We start from the raw sequence: 616 nt of genomic DNA, 5'->3' as shown, positions 1-616 counted from the left end.
GAGAGCGGCTGACACTCGGTTGCGTTAGTGCTCCTAGCGGCAAACGACAAGCGTTGCAGTGCCTTCTCACAGGTTTTACCCTCCGCTCTCTCCACCCCCTCTCCCCCCGTCTGCCCCTCCGCCACTTTAGCTCCTCCCCTCTCTTCTCTCAGGCTCGCTTGTTCGCGCTCGTGCTCGCGCTCACTCTCGCTCTCGCGCTCGCTCTCCTGTTCGCTCTCTTGCTCGCCCGCGCTCGCTAGCTCTCTCCTTCCTCCTCCGCCTCCTTAGCTCTTGGGCTAGAATATCTATGGGTCGAAACGTGATGCGATGAATCCANGCACCTACCCAGATCGAAGCCGGTGGGTAACTGTGTCCATGGGCTAAGGAGATGGGAGCTTAGCGCAACGGCTGTCAGTTTCTTTTGAAAAAGCTTCAGTTTTTCTTTACCTTTCTCTCTCAACCTCTTTTTCCCCTCTTCCACAGAGCTGTATTACCTGATCGCTAGATTCTTGCAGTCCGGACCCTGCAACAAATCCGCTCAGGTGAGACGGAGAAGGAGATCTGGGAGTCGTGGGGAACGGTCCCAATGGGGAAATTGAGGCATCGGGATGTGCGGTTTCCCTGAGGGTGAGGGGAA

At 56.6% G+C, this 616-nt stretch overlaps 1 protein-coding gene across 1 annotated transcript in view; it reads left to right on the top strand.

Moving 5' to 3' along the window:
* Window positions 1–310: 310 nt before the first annotated feature.
* Window positions 311–616, top strand: part of BRWD3 (bromodomain and WD repeat domain containing 3) — a gene marked incomplete at both ends in the record, with an annotated part of 145,811 nt that continues 145,505 nt past the window's right edge. Inside the window, 2 exon segments of the mRNA XM_077779436.1 lie at window positions 311–338; window positions 463–521. Coding sequence (XP_077635562.1) covers window positions 311–338; window positions 463–521 — 87 coding nt within the window.

The sequence above is a fragment of the Crocuta crocuta genome, unplaced genomic scaffold (assembly GCF_008692635.1).
Source record: "Crocuta crocuta isolate KB4526 unplaced genomic scaffold, BGI_CrCroc_1.0 scaffold2236, whole genome shotgun sequence".
Lineage (NCBI taxonomy): Eukaryota > Metazoa > Chordata > Mammalia > Carnivora > Hyaenidae > Crocuta > Crocuta crocuta.
The sequence above is the reverse complement of the archived record's forward strand: the minus strand, read 5'-3'. Positions and strand labels throughout refer to the sequence as shown.